General features: G+C 38.6%; 5 protein-coding genes across 16 annotated transcripts; 1 reads left to right on the top strand and 4 right to left on the bottom strand.

Moving 5' to 3' along the window:
- Window positions 1-79: 79 nt before the first annotated feature.
- LOC117633786 (protein SRG1-like) lies at window positions 80-2,275 on the bottom strand. Its single transcript, XM_034367556.1, has 4 exons — window positions 1,451-2,275; window positions 1,113-1,360; window positions 690-1,017; window positions 80-473 (listed from the first exon to the last, which is right to left on the bottom strand). Exons 1-4 carry the CDS (start codon window positions 1,691-1,693, stop codon window positions 237-239), a joined length of 1,056 nt encoding a protein of 351 aa, XP_034223447.1. The 5' UTR covers window positions 1,694-2,275; the 3' UTR covers window positions 80-236.
- A 129-nt stretch (window positions 2,276-2,404) lies between these two features.
- LOC117633784 (ubiquitin C-terminal hydrolase 22-like) lies at window positions 2,405-6,694 on the bottom strand. The gene is made up of 3 exons (XM_034367555.1): window positions 5,586-6,694; window positions 5,278-5,402; window positions 2,405-3,568 (listed from the first exon to the last, which is right to left on the bottom strand). The coding sequence occupies exons 1-3, from the start codon at window positions 6,479-6,481 to the stop codon at window positions 2,796-2,798; spliced, it is 1,794 nt and encodes a 597-aa protein (XP_034223446.1). The 5' UTR covers window positions 6,482-6,694; the 3' UTR covers window positions 2,405-2,795.
- Window positions 6,695-7,467: 773 nt separating this feature from the next.
- Window positions 7,468-9,908, bottom strand: LOC117633451 (actin-related protein 2/3 complex subunit 3). The gene is made up of 5 exons (XM_034367069.1): window positions 9,728-9,908; window positions 9,386-9,468; window positions 9,080-9,188; window positions 8,702-8,971; window positions 7,468-7,838 (listed from the first exon to the last, which is right to left on the bottom strand). Exons 2-5 carry the CDS (start codon window positions 9,386-9,388, stop codon window positions 7,693-7,695), a joined length of 528 nt encoding a protein of 175 aa, XP_034222960.1. The 5' UTR covers window positions 9,389-9,468; window positions 9,728-9,908; the 3' UTR covers window positions 7,468-7,692.
- Window positions 9,909-10,654: 746 nt separating this feature from the next.
- Window positions 10,655-13,745, bottom strand: LOC117635731 (monogalactosyldiacylglycerol synthase 2, chloroplastic). The gene is made up of 7 exons (XM_034370088.1): window positions 13,147-13,745; window positions 12,648-12,820; window positions 12,096-12,257; window positions 11,857-11,998; window positions 11,526-11,750; window positions 11,301-11,438; window positions 10,655-11,205 (listed from the first exon to the last, which is right to left on the bottom strand). The coding sequence occupies exons 1-7, from the start codon at window positions 13,435-13,437 to the stop codon at window positions 10,945-10,947; spliced, it is 1,392 nt and encodes a 463-aa protein (XP_034225979.1). The 5' UTR covers window positions 13,438-13,745; the 3' UTR covers window positions 10,655-10,944.
- A 1,368-nt stretch (window positions 13,746-15,113) lies between these two features.
- Window positions 15,114-18,098, top strand: LOC117635089 (DNA-directed RNA polymerase 1A-like). Of its 12 annotated transcripts, none has more exons than XM_034369422.1 (6): window positions 15,114-15,289; window positions 15,602-15,919; window positions 16,467-16,514; window positions 16,591-16,705; window positions 17,047-17,134; window positions 17,218-18,098. In XM_034369422.1, exons 2-6 carry the CDS (start codon window positions 15,791-15,793, stop codon window positions 17,240-17,242), a joined length of 405 nt encoding a protein of 134 aa, XP_034225313.1. In that variant the 5' UTR covers window positions 15,114-15,289; window positions 15,602-15,790; the 3' UTR covers window positions 17,243-18,098. The 12 variants fall into 12 exon arrangements, 3 of the variants coding, with proteins under 3 accessions (XP_034225313.1, XP_034225312.1, XP_034225314.1); XR_004586866.1 differs by lacking the exon at window positions 15,602-15,919 and adding an exon at window positions 16,876-16,959 and having other exon boundaries at window positions 15,120-15,289; XR_004586862.1 differs by lacking the exon at window positions 15,602-15,919 and adding an exon at window positions 16,876-16,959 and having other exon boundaries at window positions 15,125-15,289; window positions 16,587-16,705.
- Window positions 18,099-19,069: the final 971 nt, after the last annotated feature.

Here is a 19,069-nt window from a genome sequence, read left to right as displayed (position 1 = left end):
TCTGTATCTTTCTTTTACCTGAAGCTAATAAACAGTTACCTTTTGATGAAAAAGAAGAACAAGAAAGAGACTGGAAATGTATGTTAGAGAAACTCTATCCTTATTTCCTTAAAGCCATTTCAAACATTTTTGCAGATACGGGCAGCCAGCCAGATATCCATAGACATAAAGTTTATTTTTATTTTTTGATGTGAACATCAATGTTATGTGCTGGATAGAGGAACAATAAAGGAGAATTACATTTTCACTGCATCAAGAGCTACCAACCCTTTCTGATAACAATGATAGTTAAAAGCACCATAATTCTTCACATTCCGATAGAGTCTTGGTCTTTTCTCATCCACCAAGTCATCCACTGGACCAATCTCTTGTTCAGCTGCTGGCTCAATAAGCATGGCCACAGATGCCCTCATCCTTTCTGTGTTTGTTGTGACTCTGTGCAGTGGGCTCTTGAATATTCCATTACTCATTATCTGCAAAAGAAGAAGAAAAATAAACAAAGATCAAATTTTGATAGGCTAGTGGAAAAGGGCCTTGAATTGCATATCATTATCTCCAGAGGTCTCAAGTTAGAACCCCACGACATCACAGTTGTATGTGTGAGAAAAACCCCCACCCTCCTGTAGTTTAAACTATCGCTTGTACTATAAAAAAACAAAGATCAAATTTTGATAGGCTACAATAAGTACCTCCATTTGATCACCTAGATTGACAATAAGAGCCTGGGGTACTATGGGAACTCTGAACCATGTACCATCTTCGAAAAGCTGAAGGCCTTCAACTTGTTGATCCTGCAAGAGGATAGTGACCCCTGATTTATCTGAATGAGATTTGAGGCCAAGAACCAAATCTGATCTAGGACAAGGTGGGTAGAAGTTATATCTTGCTTGCACCACAGCTTGGTCTCCAAAATGCTTCAGGAAGATGTCCTCTTCCAGTTGCAGTGACTTTGCCATGGCCTTAAAGCAGAGATCCATTAAAGACCTTATCTTTGTAGCATATTCAATCAAGATCTCTCTGCAACAAAATAATGAATCAAAGCTCAGTAAATAACTAGATCATATATATGATCATATGAAAAGGAAGAACTGAGAGAAGAAATTTAGATTTACCCAAAATCATTTGGCATTTCTGGCCAAAGATTGAGCCTTCTTTGATTTTCCGGAAATACCATTAGAAATAGGCGATTGGACCAGTCGAGAATTTGCTTATCGGAAACTATCAAGTCACTCCCATATCCTTCAGCTTCCTTCACTGCTCGAAAGCACTTGTGCTTCTCTTCCATTGGAAGTGAGAAGAAGTGTTTTGCTGCTTCGCGCACCTTATCTAGGAATGAGCTTGAAATCCCATGTCCAATTGCCTGTCAAAATTCATTGATCAAAGAAGCATGTATTCGATATGCTATGCTTGGAATTTGAGCTGAGAGTGAGAGCATTATTTAGTTACCTACCTGGAAGCATCCCCATGAGCTGAGAGCGTTCTTTAGCTTCTCCAGTTCATCTTGTGAGCTGAAGACCAGACTGACATCAACGATGGGAATCTGAACTAATGGAGGAGAAGACTCCACTGGGCCAAAAGCTCTTTCTTTCACAATGAATTGTGATGGTGGGGGCTCTTCAATTAGCATTTGTTGGGGCTCATTGGGGACTGATGACGATGATGCTGCCTCAGCAGGAAGAAGAAAGCCAGCCATACTGAGTTGTGAATTGGGAACTTTGGAAAAATGGGTATCTATCTTCCCAACTCCCAGCTCCCATCGAATAATTATAGTGTCTTTTTGCTTTGGACGGCAAAATCCAATTTCAGTGTCCCATTGCCTGGTTTCCACGTAATTCGAAAGCCCACTTGATTGATGATCTCATCACTTTTGGAATCGTAGTAAAAAGACAATCTTTTGGATTTAATCTTCTTTCTCATCTTTTTAGCTCTGTTTTAGTAAAAGAACCAAACTACAAAGAGGTCAGTCCGTCTCCGTCTTCGAAAAGGGTTGAGGCCCAAATATTTGATTGGCAGCCCAAAATGAGGCCCAAATATTTCAAACGGCCGCACATAATAAGACCCATAAATAAATATATACCTTTTTTTAAAAAAAAATAAAGGAACTAAATAAATATATACTTAGATACGATTTTCTGCTATGGATATGGAATGGAAACGCCACGTAAGACAGAATTAAAAGACCACCACAGCTATATGGTACCTCCAAGCACGCCTAAACGCAAGACTGCCCCAAAAATTCCATGTCATATTATGCCAATTGAATTGATACGAGCAACAGGATCCGAGCCGCTACATTTACATATGGAATCCCTAAACCTAATCACAGTTTTTGTTTCACCTTAAGTTTTAGATTTTACCCAAATAAAAAGATTCTTTGTTAATATTTTTATTTTTCTAGTTTGTATATGATTCAAATAAAGAGACTGGTGCCTTCCCTTCTAATATATAGAATCAACCTTCACAAATACTTGAATGGGTCCAATATCTATCATAGATCATATTTCCCAAATGCAAGACTGCCCCAAAAATTCAGGCTCACTATGCCCCATCTGAGAATCAGGAATACCACTTACCAACCACTGGGATGGGAGGCGTCCTCCGTGAGCTCTAAGCACACAGAGAGCTACTCACCTCTTTTTAACCAGCGCCAAAAGCAATTCCTTCAAATTTGTTTTCTCGGCAAACAAGACTGGCACTGGCCATGAATTCCATTTCAATATTTGTCCTTTTTTTTTTCTTTCTTTTCCATCTTTCGTCTCAAGCAGCAAAATTTCATCACTACTCTCACCAGCGTATCATGCAGGACCCCGTTTCTCGCTTGCCTTGTAAAATAGCATTTTCTGTACATAAAACATCATGTAGCCTTGTGCTGCCCTCACAATATTCTCGTTAACTTGTGTGATCCAAGCATCGTCGCACTTGTACCACTGATTACTTAATCGCAAGTAAGTTACATAATGGCCTGCATCTAGCTTGCCTGTGTGAGTGACCACAGCAAACAATTCAAACTCTGAGCATAATTCGTTTGAAGCATCTGGGTCATTCCCTCCAAATGGCAAAATCCTATTTCCAAATCTACTCCTCAAGATGGAAGATGACAGATAAGGTGCCATGTCTAGCGAAAATGGGAACTGCAAATAGCGGTCAACCTTCCTTGACATCTTCCTCACTGAAGAATGCTCAAATCGTTTTATATGGAAGCAAGAAACCAAGGGAAGCTTTCTTATTGACATTTGCTTGAGAGACTCCTGCCTCACCTGACACTGCTGGCAAAAAAATTTCTGGTCAGAGCCCAATCTCTCAGGTCGTGTAAAACGGTCCAAGCATCCCATAAGGGTAGATACCCCATAGTTTTGGCTGGAATTCATGCAATCTGCCTCGCCGTTGCAAGAATAACTTGACTTCGTGGACATTGTCTTTGCAGAACCTCCTTGGTTAGGTTCCAAATCCAGTGAGATGTCCACACATGGGTCATATGTTGTAGACGTAAAACCACAGGCCATGCACATAACATCAGATCGCAAGATACCAGAAAAAACTCTATGAGCAACACAACAATCTCCATTGCCTGCACTACAAAAGAAATGAAGATTTATCAGAATGACATTTTAATTTTAATTTGATATATATATATAGGCATAGTATAAGTGTATGCAGATACAGGTGAAGACACAGATCAAGCAATCTCCGATGTCTGGAAACACTTTTGTTGAATATTTTCATGCTAATTAGTAATCTATCTCTATCAGACAAACATTAACATAACATTAACTGTCAGTCTCTATACTATATACGTCCCAGATTACACTCAACAACATGCATGTACTGCAGTGGAATCCTAGGTACATAATACCATCTCGTAGAACCCTTTCTTACTGCCTGAAGGTTGCAAATGAAGAACTATATTAGGAAACTACCTGAGTCACAGCAAGAAATTAGCATGCCAAAAGACTGAGACAAGTCGAAAGACAAAAGCAACAAAACAGTTGCCAAGACGAAAGAAAGGATGGATGACACCAGATAATAACCTATGCCAATAAACAGGTAGATCAAGTTCAACATTTCAGCCAAAACAACAAGATGGCTGAAAGAATTCTGATGTAAATAATTGGAGTGCCCAGAGGATTGATGAGAAAAATTAGGCTGGCTGTGAACCTAAGAGAATATTTGGATTTTCTGGTTTGGGATCCTTTTTGTAATTAGACCCTAAACATGGCAAAAAGGTTGAGTTAAATGAAACTTACGAAAAAAGAGAACACCCTAGATAAACCCAAGAAAGCTAGGTGAAAGTTGACTTACTGGGTGAAGCGGATAACGCCATCAAGCCAGCAGGTAGAGGTTGAAAATTAGCCCTAAATCTGTGAGCACTTGTCAACTCCTAGGGCAACAAACCAGATACCTAGACCCACCCTGCATTTAGATGTTAAGGTCACCTTTAATCTTCAACAGTATTTGGAATCATCTTAATTTAAAAGAAATGACAAAAATACAGAAGTTGGGGAGTTAACTACTCATTAGGAACTCTTAAGTTACTTGTCTAGCAGAATTGACCTAGCACCAACTTTTGTCGTGCTTCATCTTGTAAAGATCCATCAGCTCATTTTCTGATATAATAGAAAAGTATGACATAAAGTGTTCTTAATCCATTGAAGGGTTTGCACTACTTGTTTACCACAATGTTGCCAATTAGACAATTCCCAAGCTGGCTAATGAAGAGTGATTATTATTTCTAAGAAGTACCAAATTAAAGCTAACAATTTCTTAGGATTACAGTATCTCTGAGGAGCTACAGGCAGTGATCCAATAATAAAACTAGATAATCCAACAAAATCTTTTTGCCCCCAAAAAGGCATTACACTATTCTAATGTATCTCAAAATAACCTATCTCAAAATCTTAACATTAGCTCAACTTCAAAAACTCTTAGCAAACAATCAACTCCAACAAAAATGCAACGTGAATTCAACTAGAGATGCTTCCAGGGAGAATTATAGACACAGGGTCCATATGCGTATATGCAGAAGTCAAAGCTACGTGTCCTTGCACATAGTAGAAAATCAATAGTTAACCAGACATGTCACTCTCTAAAGACGAGATGAGCACAATAACACTCATGAAATGCAAGAATATCGCACATAGTTCGTAATCGCATTAACCACTAATTGCATCTCCCAAGAATTTGAAGTAGCATATGCACATAAAACATTGCATGAAAATTATTAAGATCAGGCCGGGTCTGGTGCCTAGGAGAACAGTTTCAGATTAAGAAAGAATTAACCTTGGCTCTCAGGTTTCCGCGGATCCTTATCCACCTTTTCATGAATCCCATCAAGCATAGAAATGAAGAACTCATGCGCATCCTGCTGTTCATAACTTGCCAGATTCGCCGCGTACTGCCACCAACTACAGTATTACCACAATAGCAAATCAGTAAAAATAACGAAAAAGAGAAGCCAATAACAAAACAAAACCGAAGGTGAGAAAAAGTAATAATTCTATCCAAAAAGGGAAAAAAACATGAAATCCCTACATTGCTTACTAGTACCCACATTGTGACTGAAAATGAGATTTGTACAGATTACAAACCTGTACAAGAACTTTGCAGGGCTATAGGGCGTCCGATCCCCTGAAAAAACGGCCGAGAATGCGGCGTCCATGTCGCAAGCCAAGCACATGCGCGCAGCACTCTTGTTCCCGCCACTTTCATTATTATTGGCGGCAGTTTTCTTACTGGTATTATCGGCATTGCTCTTCTTCTGGCAAAAGTAGCGGTTGTGCCGATCGCTGAGGAAGTAGTTCCGCAACGGCGGCGTATGGAGCAATGCCTGAAGAACCGAGTTCATAAAACACGTGTTTCCCAAATTGTTGAGCCCGCGCAATCCCCAAGGCAAATCCGAGACGTCGCCGTTCAAGGGACTCGAATTCTTCCCCACCAAGTATTTCTCTCTCAGATCCGGTATCCACGGCTTGTAATCGATACGGCGTCGTTTCCGGAGATTCTCCGGCGCGTACTGTTGGATCGCTGACGTGTCCGAGGAGGTCAGGGTCGACGCAGCGGTCTGAGCCAGGACAACTGCAGCGTCGAAGTCGCGGTCATAGACTTGGTCTCTGCAGGCGCAGCAGAAGAGCTCGGCTCGATCCACGTCGACGGCGATCTCGTGACCCGGAGGCATCAAATAGGCGTGAGCAGCCGCATGGGAGTGTCCGGAAGGCACGTGACAGTGCACAGCGGCGCACGCGATGCAGGCGTAGAGCCTCGGACAAGCGGACTCGCCGCAAGCGCCGCAGCGCGGTAACTCCTTGGGATCGCGGCGGATGGAAGCTCGGCCACTCGGCGGCTTGACTCGGAGACAGTCCTGTAATGCTCGGAAGGGCTTGGAGCCGTTCTTGGCCCGGAACTCGGCCAGGTGGGGACAAGGGTGGGGCAAAATATGGCCGTTGATCTGTTGACTAGTGCGAGTGATCTTGGCCATCGACGACATGGACGGCGATGATGGTGGTGGTGGCGGAGATTGGGGTGAGATTGATGGTGGAAACCCTAGGCTTAAAGGACATAAGGGTCATGGATGGGAGAGATCAACGGCCGAGATTAAAGGAAATGGGAGTGAGAGACCACGGAGTGATGAGGGGGACTGGCTCTGTTGTAGTAAGTTCAGCTTCTTGGCTTTAGTAACAAGTAGAAGAAAAAGAAAAAAATAATGTAAATTAGTTTTAAAAAATAAACAAGTATTTTTAATCTTTTGAGTTGATTGTTTCTTCTTTTTTGTTTGATAGAAAAAAGAGGGAAGAAATTCAGGAAAAATGGAGAGAAACCGAAAGCAAGCAAAAGCAATTACTTTTTCTTTATTGCCTTGTAATTTTTATTTTTATTTTTGTTGTTGTCAAATTTGGAATGGTTTTTATGGATGTTGAAGAGCGGCGGTTGGTACAGTTAAAAAGGCAAAAGTGGATTTGTTTTTATTTATCTATTTATAAAAAAGCATTAATCTAACTCAAAAAAAAAGGAAAAACATTGAATCATGTTATCTCTTTATCTCTTTAGCCCGGTGGTTTGGTTTGGTTAAAATGCAGAAAAGGTGGTGAGATGAGAGATACATCTCAATCATTCATATATAATCTAACCGTCGATACTCGCCGGATGTTACACATCGTGCATGGATGGCATGGCGGAAGCAGACAGAATAGGACACTTCCCATCAACATATGGACAAATTAGAGGACGGACAGCTTTATTAATTCTGTGTGTCTTAATTTGTTGATAAATCAACCACATTTAAACTTAATCACTATATTAGTTAATGCTTCATATGTAAACTGAACTGAATCAATACATGCAAAACTTTCTCAATCATTCAAGTTTCCTGCTCCTGCAAGCAATTACAGGAACACACACATGATACATCCAAGCACTTCACTTTGCTTAACTTTAACATCATTACGTCTGAATCTTTGATAGAAAATGAAAAAAGGAGTAGAAATGAGGAATTATTTCATATTTCGTAATGAACGATAGAAAACAAATTTACAGAATGTAGTGAGTCATTGAAGCAAGCAAGCAAGCAACCATGATGATGGTCTTGGTCTTATGCTGTTCTGTTATTATGTGCAGAATGATTAACAATTTGCAAATTATTCCCGTGGCTCCATATCACTAGACTACTGATCGGAAAATCCAGTTTACAGCTATTCATGATCATGATGGAAGAATGATGTTCATAAATTTCCTTTTGGCAAATGCCAGCCACCACTTATTAGGCGTTCCGTTAGGTCTATAAGCAACACTTAATAATCTCCCGCTTGCTTCCTCCCTTATCTGCTTCAAATAATTCCTCAGCAATTCTGCATTCAATATTTTCAAACATATGAGAAGATGATATCATTAAAGGTCTGAAGCTGTCAGTATATCATATGGAAGAACAAAACCCAAATTTTAACTCAACAATCCTGTAAAGATGCTAACTCAGCAAGAATTATGTCAACGTAGCAATCAAATTCATGTATGCAAAGCGATTTCTGTGCAGAGAAACTGAATAGAAATAAATACTGCAAGTACAGCACTGAGTTTAAAAATATAAAAAAGGAAAATAAAATCCATGTATGGAAGAACCAATAGATGTTCAACATGGAATTGAGGGATGTCATGACGAAGAGAAAAACTAAAGACCTAACCATAATCTCAACAATTTTAATAAGATGCTCTCTCAAAAGAGAACGCACGTTAATAATTAAAAGTTCTCCACATCAGAGTGAAAAGATGTGAAATTTCTAACCAAAGCATTCCCCGTGGAGGGCCTATTCCATGATTTATGCGGAATTGATAGTCTAGCACCAAGTTAGTCAGTCAAGAACATCTGTGGACGAAATAAAGGCATACTCCATGACCTGGGAAGCATGCCAAGAGATATAAAGGTATGTGTTGAGGTCAAATGCTCAGAAACTCAAACACCTGTCATCTCTCAATGACTGAAAGCAAGCAATGATAGCGCTTGTTGAAATGTTAACGGCTGGAATATTCTAAAATCAAGTTGACTTTGATGTTCAACAATATCCATGAAGCGGAACTGTCAAAGGGCACATCAAGAGTAACTTTATCACAAACCAGGGTAACTTTCATTTTTGAGTAATTCTCTTCACCAGCTTTTGAATAAAAATCTAACAGGAAAAACTAGTTCAGTTATTATACAGATAAGAAAGAGCTTCACCTGCTTCCTGCGGGGATTGAGGAAGAGGAAACAGGCCTGGGAAAGGGAAACTTGGCTCTCCAGGCACAGGAACTTTTTCCAGGCCCAAATTAATAATGGCCTTGGTTCCTTCTGCCAAAGTTCTACAACCCTCAAGTCTCTTCAAAGCCACATTAATGTAGAATGTCAGATAAATGAGCAGCTTATCGGCCGAGCTCTTAACATCAAAGTTTCTAAAGAAAACATTAGCGCGGAAGAATGTAATTGCTTCATCAACAATATCAGTCCTATCTGCAAAGAGTAATATTCCTCATATCAAAAAGAATTTAACAAGAATGGAACAATTTTAAAACAGCTAGTATTACAAGCTACAAAAGTGTAAATGTGCACATATAAAACCTTGGTCTGAAACTGGAGCAGGACCCTTTATATGGCTTTTCAAAGGCAAAAGAGGGCACCCACAAGCTTTAGTAATTCCTTCCTCGTCCACAAAACTAGAGTGATAAACCTGTCACCATACTTGTCAAGTAGTTGTTTTAACCAACACCTTTCACTAACATTTAATTCTCTCTCATCAGTCGAATTATTAAAGTAGTAAGCATAAAATAAAAGCCAAAAATTTGACGATTAGCAGCCAATGTTCCTCAACAATATATCAAAAAGATGAGCATAAAAGATAAAATTACGAAAAGCTTGAAGCTTTACCATCTTTCTACGTCAAACGACGACCTATCTCGACAACTGCAAGCTCCAAACGAATACTTGTTTCCAAAAAACTAATTGGGTCTCTGCAGAGGGAGGCGATGGAAACAACGTTAAAAAATAGATGAAAAATATTGACTAAAAATACCAACTTAGTAAACCCATATCCCAATTCAAGCAATCAAGCCAATTACATAAAGCTTAGGTGAACACATCATGAAAAATAGAAGAACAACCAAATAAGAAAGCACATGATGCGACTGCAATTGAAAGAGAGCAAATTACCAGGAAATGAAAATCAAAGATTATATCAAAGGAATAAGTATTGGGTTGTAAAGTCAGTACCTGATCCAACAATCCTTCGTAATACAAGCCAAGGTTTGGAAATGTCGTAGCTTTCAGAGATGAGAGGAAGTTCAGAGAATAGCCATGGTGGTCTGGTGGGTGGAAGGAGTTGGATCCTCTAAGGTGATACCTCGCTTGCGAGAGTAAGCTTAACTCCCATCTTAACCGTCAAAGCACATCAAAGTCGCTCCCTGATGTTCTATTTTTCTTTATTTATTTAATTCAATTTTTACGTACATTTTTAGTCCATTTGTTCTGGGTATTTTTTATTTGACCCAAACAAAAGCCCAATTTAACTCAAGTGGCCCAGATATAGATGGTGAAAAAATAGCATCTGCATCTGCTCTGTTGTGAACTTGTGATATAATCAGCTCTCTGTTGTTGTGTCATTGTTTGCCTAGAAAAATTTCTATGTTGTCCCTGTTTTGCAAGTCTTTGTTTTAGCATATATCTTATGTATCATTTGTTTTTATTTTTAATATTGTTATATAATCCTGCGAAGACTTGTTCTCCTGGAAAATTGTATAAAATAATCTCTGATGGTGATTATGTTGTCCACTATGATTTTAGTCAAACTAAAAAAGAGATGAATGATCCAACATTTTCTCATTTTCATATCAGATCCAACTGTCAACCAAAAGAAGACAACATAGCTGAGATCGATGATCAAATGTTGGAGCTGGAGGTGGACCAGGGCAAGCCACCCAGTTTAATTATGCATGCCAAACTTCAAAACAACAACTCTCAAATCACTATAATATCGTGTTGACGACGACTAATTATTTATGCGTGCTACATGCTACATTGGTTGCAACTTGCAACAGACTTTGTTTCAAAGTGTCAAATGGTTGAAAGCCAAGGGAAAGTTACATGGACAAGTTTGCTTACAAGGCAGATGAGTTTTGGCATGTCTTTATCTTTGAACTATTGTTTGCTTTGAAGCAAAAGAAAAATCATAACATTGCAACTTGAGAATTTACAACGTCGTCAACTTTGGCATGGTCATCCTACGGATATCTACTTCCAATATTCTAAAACAAAACAAAAACAAACCTTCGAAACACCAGAGCTTGTCTACAATAATTTACAACCATTTGCGGGCTACAACCCTCTGGGGCCAAAGAATGATAATATTAGAGCTATTTCGAACCTGTACATGGCATTCTAGTGGGAATACCCCAGTAATTAATAGAGGAAGACAGAGGTATGTTATTTATTTAAATTAAACTTGTAAACGACGATGTCAGCATGTAAGGGATGTTTGCAAGAGGACCGCGTTGACAGGCAAGATCATGGATGTCCTTAACAATGTCGAAAACAGCCTCGGGTTGTGCCAGTTTAAGTGCATTCTCAGACATCATTTTGAGTTCATCTGTTTTGGTGCTGAACCATTCAGCCACAATCCTGGCTGTTTCCTTGGAACTTCTGGTGAACACACCAGCCCCATTGTCTACCACATAAGGCACATTGCCCTTTTCCTGGGGTTGCCAAATGAAGTGGAAAGGTTAATGGAAAAGTTGAAAATGGTTACATGTAATCAAATTGAAGAGTGAAAAAGAAAATGGTCACTAACTTGTCCTGGAATGTAGTCATTGAGGATGATAGGAAGCCCCCTGATCAATGCCTCTGCTATTGTGCCAGGTCCAGCCTTTGTTATGATGCAATCACAAGCTCCCATCCATTTTTCCATTTGGGTCTCAAACCCTCTAACCTGCAAATTGGAAAAGCCAAAACATGTTAACAGATGTTTCAAAAGAAAAATGTATTTGCCCCCAATGTAAAAGTGTCAAAATTTTACCTTTACTGGAATCTTCCATTCATCGGTCTGGAGTGTAGAGGCAAGGTTTTTATTACGCCCACATATGATGATCAACTGCCCAATTGGTTTTCCAAGTTCTTTATCAAAGAGTGTTTCTCCCAGAGCCCTTCCAGTTTCCTTTACAGGTCCCATTCCTTCACCACCACCCATCAGCAAAACCGCAGGCAAGTCGGGGTCCATTTCAAGTTCTTCTCTGAGTTGATCCTATGCAACCAAGAATTAGAGGGGGAGAAAGGGCACCATTAAGCAAATTCAGTAACCAAGCACATTGAACCCTACATACAAACATAATCTCAGACATGCAACGCACCTTGGAGAGAACTGCACGGGCAAAAGTGGGCCGGATTGGCAAGCCAAAAACACGTATTTGAGAATCTTCAAGACCATCTAATAAAGCCCTTTTAGCTACCTCCTGTGATGGGCAATAGCACCTATTCACCCCAGGATGAAACCTGGATACTATATCCATGTTAGGAGAATATTATATGGTTGCCTATGACTAATAAGCATGCATAAATTGGAAACTCTGATTGGCCTTATCAAACTGACCATGTGGGATGGCAGGTGTTGAGATCTGTGATAACTGTCACAAAAATCACTTTCTTCTGAAGGCCTTGCCATTTGAGAACCCACAGAGGAATATGTTGCATCAAAGGATGTACACTGATTATAATATCTGGCTTGTACTCCATGAGACCAGCCTCCACCTCCCTTCAATTAAAACACAGCACTACTTACTTAGTACTTAGCAAATCCCAGCAAAGGAGAACTTTCTAAGTCAATAGAATCAGTTGTCCACCTAGAGCAATAATTATTTTTAATCTCTAACGATTGATTAGGAGACAAGTGGATGATAAAGAATCAATTTAAAGAAGAAAAGATAAAAACGTAAAGCATAAGTGAAAGTCCTTCAAATTGATTACAACTAATAATACCTAAAAGTAATGTCATGATATAACATCATGCTTTATCGAACTTTAATGGGATATTTTTATGACGAAACTACAGCTCTGCTTGCAGGCTACAAACAATCACTTGCAAAATTGTGTATGGGGTTCATTGAATTGAAAATGAAAAGTGGGAGGAGGTAAGAGAGTTTACTTGGCATAGTAGGCTGCAATAGCAGCAAGATAGACACTGTGTATCCATCGAGGAGAGGTGCTGTGAAATGCGACCTTCCACAGTTGCACATGTTTCACCATGAATTTGTATGACCTCTCCATGTCATTTAGTGGCCAACCGGTGTACTCTTTCCAAACATCCTTCACGAATATCTGAAACATGTTCGAATGAAGAACTTCTCAAATAAGGAATTTACAGGAGCACAAGAACACTTCTGATTAAATTTCGGAATTCGTATGAATTGGATTAATATGGTTTTGGAAAGATTAACTTAATCATTAAATGGTACATACGTATGCAGATATTTCAAAGAAGAAAAGGCAAGAACTTAAAGAACAAAAAGTCAAGAAGTTCAACAGTTTCAAACCAAAAGCATTCTATCAGAAGGAAAATCAATAGAAATGAATGACAAAGACAAAATCAAAGAAAGCCCAAGAAAACTAAGAAGAGAAAATGAAGAACCCAATTAAGCAATTACCCTGTATTCATCGCCAAACTCCATACGAAAGGTATCGCGTATGGCCTCGGCAGAAGCTCGGTGGCCACCACCTGTGTCACTCATGAGAATCAAGACGTTCTTGGTCCTCTCAGCTCCAATCTGCACCAGCTCCATAGTCCCATCCTCATAGTAATCGTCGTCACTTTCATCGTCACACCTCAGACTGTGACTGCTGCTGTTGTTCTTGAGGTAGCTCAGGTATGAATATCCCCCAACCTTCTCAAACACCTTCTCTGTTATTGACTTTCGTGGAGACGCCACCGACATCATAATCACAACAAGACACCAAAAAGACTCGAATGAAAAAACCCAGTTGAGCCAAACGGTCGAATTGTCTTTCCCGCCACCGGAAAATGGGTTTTTCCGGCGCGGAGGAGAAAGTTGGTCCAGGAGAGACAGGGGAGAGACAGAGAGACAGAGAAGGAAGAAAGGGAAGTTATAAGTTAATAGCAACGATTTTTTTGGTGGTATGTGATTTGTGAAGTTGTGTTAGCGAGTCCGAGTTGGCAAATCTGTGGAGGAGCCATACCTATATTGGTGTTTGGATGCTAGAATTATGCTTTGGAATTTTTTGGTTTGGGGGAATTTCTAGCCGTCAGATGCGCATTTTGTTTTCGAATGTTCGTGGGGCAAGATTCGAATCTTCACAAGGCTGGAACAGTGTTTCTAATTGTTTAATCAATTTTGGTTTTGTTGGTTTGCATTTGAGGCCCTTTCGTTTTTGGGTATTTGCTTAGGTGGGGTTGGAATTTTATAGTTGGCCAAAAAGAATTGGCTGGTTCGTGGTTGGCCTTGGAAAAGGAAAGGGTGGTGGGAGAATTTGCATTCATTCAAATAGAGATTTATGTATGCATGCATCGCTGTAACTCTGATTTGTCAAGCATGTGACTTGCTTACATAATCATTGTCAACAACAACCTTAGCCAATTTAATTATAGAATTTAATTTCAAATATTCACTATAAAAAGCCTAAATGCCAAACTTCCACTCATTAGCCATTGGAGTTAATATATCTTTGGAGAATCATATTATGAGATTGACTTGTACTTGGCTCTTATGGTTATGAGCTTATTAAAGATATATGATTACTATATACCTGGGTTGTTCTATCTACTTGGTTGTCAAATAAGATAACATTACGTTAGGAAAATAGGAATCTTCGTATTTATCTAACGTGTTTTACAATTTGACGACGATAATTTTGACCGAAAATAAATTGGATGATGAAAAAATCATAACTTATTTTTTAACTTTAGCAATATAAAATGGTCTTGTCAATTTTTTAGTGACGGTAAAACCAACTAACGTTTCAAATGAGGGTTCTAGTAGATATTCTCAAAAATATTTTTTCCTTTAAAATATAAAAGTGGTATAAGAGCAGAAAATTGAAGAAGAGTGAATTGTGACATAGAAGGTAAGAATTGGCGTGCAGAAGTGAAGGCCATTACTTAAAGGATGCGTGGTGCAATAAAAAAGGGTTGAGCTTGGTTAAGATAAGAAAGAAGTTTTGGATTTTATTAGCCTCAACATTAAATAAAACCTTCGAATTTAGTGAATAATTGTAGGCCAAATCACAAAAGTAAACATATTCTGAGAGTGTTTGAAATTATAGTCCTTATTGCCTATATTTCATCTTTGTCAACTCTAGCATGCTGGGAAGCAGCAGCAAGCACCAGGTGTGGTGGGGTGGGGTGCGGAGGAAAATGATGGGAAGAATAGGATAGGATTAAGATTAGAGACCAGAAAAGGACATTGCTTTGCTTGCACAAGAAGCACTTGATGGAACGGAACCGAGAGGAATTAATACTGTCAAAGTACGAGGACATTTCTGCAACAGGATGTCTTAAAACTATGAGTTGAATGTGGAGCCCACGTTTGTGAGTGTCATCATTAGAACAAAGTACTCAATTTGGAATGGAGTGGTGAATTCAAGGTTTTGTTGTCTCAGCCGTCCTAGTCTTGTAGCTGGAAAAGGCTTCAGTTAAAAACATTCAAGATAAACAACAAGTACAAGAACAGAAGATGATAAAATATGAAGCTTCCTAGTTCCTCTCACAACAGTTTTTAGTACAGCAAGCTGTCATATTTTGCTTTCTTTTGGATAGAAAATGCTACAACAGTTGTTAGTATCCTATCCTAAAATCATTAACTACTTTTAAAAGTACTGTGCAAAAACAATTGGACGAGATAATTGGATGTGCAGCAGCTTCCTTTTTGGCCCTTTTTCTTCAACTTTTATTTTCTGTACTTTGTGTTTAATGTGGATGAGATAATTGTAGCCATGTGAGTTGAAGTTGAAGACTCTTGAAATTTTGTATAATTTGTTTTTCTGCTTTTTTAGGATCCAGCCATTGCTTTCACCTTTCTTTCTTCCTCCTTGACTAACTCATTTTTGTGTTTTGTTTTTCCTTTTTTATTTTTTATTTTCTGGTAGTGAGAAATTATGGTTTATTAAGGCCTCGTGGATAGCATAGGAGGATCATGGTCCAGCTTCCAAGCTTGCACCTTTGGCCCCTTTCAAGTTTCAACCAAATTCCCCTAAATCCCAAAGGAACCTCTTTTGACATTTCTTTCTCAGGCCCAGTTTTTTACTTGCGTTTCTATCACACCCTTTACCCTTTCTATGCTTCCAAGTCTTGAACCATCCACCTGTTTTATCATTATTTCCAGAAGGACCCAAAATTTAGGGTTTTCATCACACCCCGCACCTGTCTTCTGGCAAGCTCGTTGTTCTCTATCCTCACAGCTAAAAGTTAAATTCTTTCTCCCAATACTGTGTTTCTGGCAAGTTGGTAACAAATAAATTTCATGTACTAGTAAACTAGTAATCAATTCAACAAATTTTAGTGTGCTTATAATCGCGGATGTGGGTTTTTGGTTTGAAGTCAAGATCTTGGACTTAGAATTCATGGTTTTCCCGGNCTTACTTTGCTCATTGGATGATCATCGGGATTGGATTTGTTTGACTTTCTTTAAACTGTTTGCTGTTGAAATACACTGATTTTGGCGTTGTGTTGATGTAAAGGTGGTCTCAGATGATAACACACATGCTCTTCTATCATAATTTCGATACTCTAATATTTTATGTCAATTTTCTTTACCAGTAATTTTCATTGGAAGTAGGAGACTGTTTTTCAGAGGTTAATGTGGATAGGGTTGTTTTAGAGTTCATCTATTTAAAGCTTAGGATCATGGTTTATTTCCATATTGCTAGAAGACAACCCCTTACATGGTGCTACAGTCTTATTTTTTAATATTGTAGTGACAATTTATTAACTTTTCTTCCCCTGGAGTTGCAGATAAGAACATCACTTCAGGTTTTAGCTTTGCAACGGGAGAGTAACTCAGTAAGTTTACAAATCTTCTCTTGCCTTATCTTTTATGAATTGTTATAGATTTGATATATTCTCTTACTCCAGATAGATGTTAGACAACAGAGAACTGCATTTCCTCCGAATTTTGTACACTCACTTGACGGGTTCACACATGATGATGATGATAGCTCTTGCCTGCAGGGACGCTGGCCTACGTTTTGTAGGTTTGTCTCAGTACTGGGCTTGAAATATTCTGTTAGTCATTGATGTAAAATACATGCTCAAAACCAAAATTTCAGTGTAATGGTTTTCAAATATGAGGATAAGACACTGACCCAAAAAAAAAAATTGGAAGAAGATAATTTTTCCTTAACTTTTGAACTTTTGTCAGAAGATATTGGAACCTACACCCTGCTGAAGTGCTCTGTACTTAGAGGATTAGAGGGCATAGATTCATCAAAACAAAGTCTCTTTTGAAGTATGTTTGAAGTATTTTGGTTTTAGTTCTCACTTACATATTGAAGTATGTTTGAAGTCTCACATATGTGTTAAAATATGGTTGCAGGGGTGCATGATTCCTTCTGGACTCATGCATGTGATGTGGACCAAATGAACAAGATACTTCGGCAAAAATTTGGCCGATACTTGAAAATGTAAGTGAACTACGTCCTGTTTCCCTTCCTGAAATTGGGTCTCCTCATAAATTCAGATCTTTCTCTGGCTTGTTTAAAAGCAGGTTGGGTGGAATGACTTGTATTTGACACAATGATTTCTCAAGGCTACTTAAGTTCGTTTTGATGTCTCCTTACAATGTTTCAAGATGAAGTTTAAGAACTTACGAATGCGTCTTCATTGTAGAAAACTTTTGCATTGAAAGACTGTATTCAGCTTCTCCCTAATTTTTACTTTATGATGTAATGAAATGGTCAAACTGCTTCTAATTGTTTGAGAACTTGCATTTAGAAAGTTGCTTTACACATATTTTATATGTAGACCTGAGTTAAACTATTTGTTTATTTCCATTGATATCTTGATAGCTAAGCCTCTTCCCCGTTGCTTGAAAGTTTCCAAGCATCATATCCAGCATTGACTTTTCCTCCACTCCCAGAAAGAGGCGACTTTGACTTGCAATAGGTTCTGGAATCTCCATACTATTTCGACTGAATTTCCAGTCATGAGCAGCAATGATAACAATATGCGGAAAGCTTTGTCACTTGTATCATATGCACCCCCAAATTGACCAAGAAGCTTTGTTAAGAGTTCATTTGGATAGGGGCAGCAAGTTGAACTGGAAACAGAAGCCTAAAAGGTTCCTTTTGTGAACAGTGAAAGGACCAATTTGATTCCCATGGTCAGCAAGTCTGTGATTCTGATAGGGTGGTGATCATCTTCAGTGTTAATGATCTGGCTCTATTTAGAAGCGACCCATGTACAGTAAAGGAGACGCTTCTATTGAATTTCAAAGTGTTTAGAAGTTCTCTAATGTGGAACAATTTTTTTGGAGGCAAGAGAGGCAGACAGAAGGCCGCAAGGCCGTTGGAGCTAATTTTGTGGAGTTCATCTAAATGGTGCAAAAATCATGTATTGTTTCTTTTCTAATATATTTAATTTTTTAAAGGGGAAAGGCATAATTTGAATAACCCAAACAGATCAATACATGTATAAAAGGTATAGCCGCGCGGTTAAACTGGGGCTTTTTAATTTTATTTAAAAAGAAATAGTATAGCGGTGCGGCTATACTTACTCGGTTCCACAATTTTTTTTTTTTGAAAAATAGTATAGCCAATGGGCTATACTCGGTTTTCCTATTTTTTACAGAAATAGTATAGCCGGGCGGCTATACTCGGTTTTTAATTTATTTAAAAGAATTAGTATAGCCGGACGGCTATATTTGGTTTTTAATTTATTTTAAAGAAATAGTATAGCCGGAGGCTCTACTCGGTTTTTAATTTTTCGAAAAAGATATAGTATAGCCGCTCGGCTTTCAAATTTTTTAAAGAAATAGTATAGCTTCCCTTTTTTAATTTTATTTAAAAGAAACAGTATAGCCGTCCGGCTATACCCGGTTTTTCTAATTTTTTTTTTAAAATAATTAGTATAGCCGCGCGACTAAACCAAAAAAACCAATCACAATCAATCACTAACTTGAGAAGAAGATTTCATGATCTTCCCTCTCTTGGGAAATTCCAAAACAGCTCCATGAGATGAGCTCAACCTAGAAGAAGGTACAGAAACTATGAATAGAGGCAGTATCACTGCAATCCAAGCTGTTCTGAGCAACCCAACAAGAACCACCTCCATTTTAGCAAAAACCCAGATCAGAACAGAGCTTAAAGAGTTGAAAAGGCTAGTCTCTCTGTCAAAGAAAAGCACTGGCTCAACTGGGTCTTCAAGATCAAACATTCTTATATATAGACCAAGTTTAGAGTATACTAATATCAACTAAAAGAAAACTCTAAAGAGCGCATCTCCTTAGTTGTAGATGGTTCTGGAGAAGACTATAAACTGCTACCTAGTGGTCCAGCTTCATTGCTAGATGAGCAGGTGAGTTCCAAGAATATCAAAACATTCTATGCCTATATTCTTTT

This window comes from Prunus dulcis, chromosome 7 (assembly GCF_902201215.1).
Source record: "Prunus dulcis chromosome 7, ALMONDv2, whole genome shotgun sequence".
NCBI lineage: Eukaryota > Viridiplantae > Streptophyta > Magnoliopsida > Rosales > Rosaceae > Prunus > Prunus dulcis.
The sequence above is the reverse complement of the archived record's forward strand: the minus strand, read 5'-3'. Positions and strand labels throughout refer to the sequence as shown.